Raw genomic sequence first — 1,756 nt, 5'->3', positions numbered from 1 at the left:
AAGGGTCGTGTGACCACCGAGGCCATGCCTGCTGCAGAGAGCACTCAGATCTGAGGATGGACCTTCTCTGCCTGACCTTCCCTTGGCTCCCCTTCTAGACTGTCAGGGTAGTGCCGGCACTTGGACAAACGCCCTCTCTGGTCTGGGCCATCGTGGGTACAATTCAAGGCAGTTAACAGGGAGTGGGGAGGCTGCTAAGAGAGACGAGGGGAGGCAAGAGCAGGAGCTGCTCCTGTTGGATGTGGGGTCTCCTCCTCCTGAAATAAAGTTCCAGCTGCTGGGTGTGACCTCTGAGGCCTCCAAGACCTGGGCCTGGCCACCTTGTGTCTGGCAGCCACGGCTGCTTGGTGGTACTCTGCCCACTGGAACCACCAACTGCTCCCACCTGCTCCTCCACCACCTGCCCCAGGCCCCTTCTTGTCTGAGAGGACTGATGACAGTACTGTGTGGTCGCCATCTGGGTGTAGGGCCCCCCCCTTAGCACAGAGCCTGGCACACTGGTACCTCTCGGCCACTATCTGCTGACCTGAGCGGAATCATGGCCCACAGATATATTAGTGATGGAGATGGGGAGAGGATCTGGGAATTGTGTCTCCTCCAGGAAAAGCAGATGCCGGTGAGCTGAAATGGCAGGCATCCCTAATTGCAGGGGAGTTCTGTCCAGAGTGCCCAGAGTCCCCCCTCCCCTACTGTTCTGGAGTTGTCTAGCTCTGTATCTGTCTCCTCCCACACCAACCCCATAGCTCCGAACTGGCTGTTCCCGGGCAGAGCCTGACTCAAGAGTAGGAACTTAGGGTATGTTGGACTGAAGGGAGCTGAATTTAATGTGACTGTCCAGATAGAAACCTCCAGAACCCTTCATTATATGGATGTGAGGCACAGATGTGGAGGGAGATAGACCCACAGGAGAAGCTGGGCCCAGCTTATCATGAGGTGGTCGGAGGGGCTTGCAGAGTGAATGAATGGTTTCTGCTGAGCTTGGGCCCCGACTGGCTTACCACACAGGGAGACGGTGTAGCCTTCCAGGACACACATAGGGTGGCCCAGCACGAAGTAGCCATAGACCTGGTTCACAACACTGATAGTGCTGGCGATGACGGTCTCTGCTAGGTCAGCAACCGCCAGGTTCACCAGGATCCAGTTCAGCGGGTGGCGCAACTTCTTGAACTTCATGGTGGCAGCCAGCACAAGCCCATTTGTGAAGACGGATGCAATGACCACAAAGATCATCCAGACACTGGTGAGGTGGTACACCCATCTGGGAGCGATGTGGTAGTTGGGGCCTTCAAAGGGGCCTGGGGGCAGGAGGCAGAGGAGAGAGAGGAGCTGGGCGGCAGCCCCGCCTGTCTATACCAATGCCGATCTCACCTCTCCCTGCCCCATCAAGGCCTCCCCTCCCCCTCCCGCCCTCCTGCCTTTGCAATTGGCTCTTTCCCTCCAGCTTTACCCATCCTCAGACCGACAGCCTCCCCTCCATCCTGTCGCTCAAGCCAGAGACCATCGCCTGCTGGTCACCGGCACTGGCACCTTGAACTTAACGGAACTCCTCATCATCTCCCCAAACTGATTCCCTGCTCCCAGTGTGCAGTCACCCCGCTTCCCTGCTCCCCTCTTCCCTTCGCCTCAGCTCTACCTCCTACCTCCCAGAGTCCTCTGCCCTTCCATAGACAGACGCTTTCCTCGTGTAAAGCCAAGCTCAGATGCATTTGCCTTCCAGAAGCCTTTCCAGATTCCCCAACTAGTGGTAACTCACCCC

At 57.4% G+C, this 1,756-nt stretch overlaps 1 protein-coding gene across 1 annotated transcript in view; it reads right to left on the bottom strand.

Annotated features, from left to right (window-relative positions):
• LOC105555372 (long-wave-sensitive opsin 1) overlaps positions 1 to 1,756 on the bottom strand; it is a 14,698-nt gene that overhangs the window by 8,232 nt on the left and 4,710 nt on the right. The window contains exon 2 of the mRNA XM_012002287.1: positions 999 to 1,295. Within this exon, the coding sequence (XP_011857677.1) occupies positions 999 to 1,295 (297 nt within the window). The remainder of the gene's footprint in view (positions 1 to 998; positions 1,296 to 1,756) is intronic.

The sequence above is a fragment of the Mandrillus leucophaeus genome, unplaced genomic scaffold, assembly GCF_000951045.1.
Source record: "Mandrillus leucophaeus isolate KB7577 unplaced genomic scaffold, Mleu.le_1.0 Scaffold681, whole genome shotgun sequence".
Lineage (NCBI taxonomy): Eukaryota > Metazoa > Chordata > Mammalia > Primates > Cercopithecidae > Mandrillus > Mandrillus leucophaeus.
The sequence above is the reverse complement of the archived record's forward strand: the minus strand, read 5'-3'. Positions and strand labels throughout refer to the sequence as shown.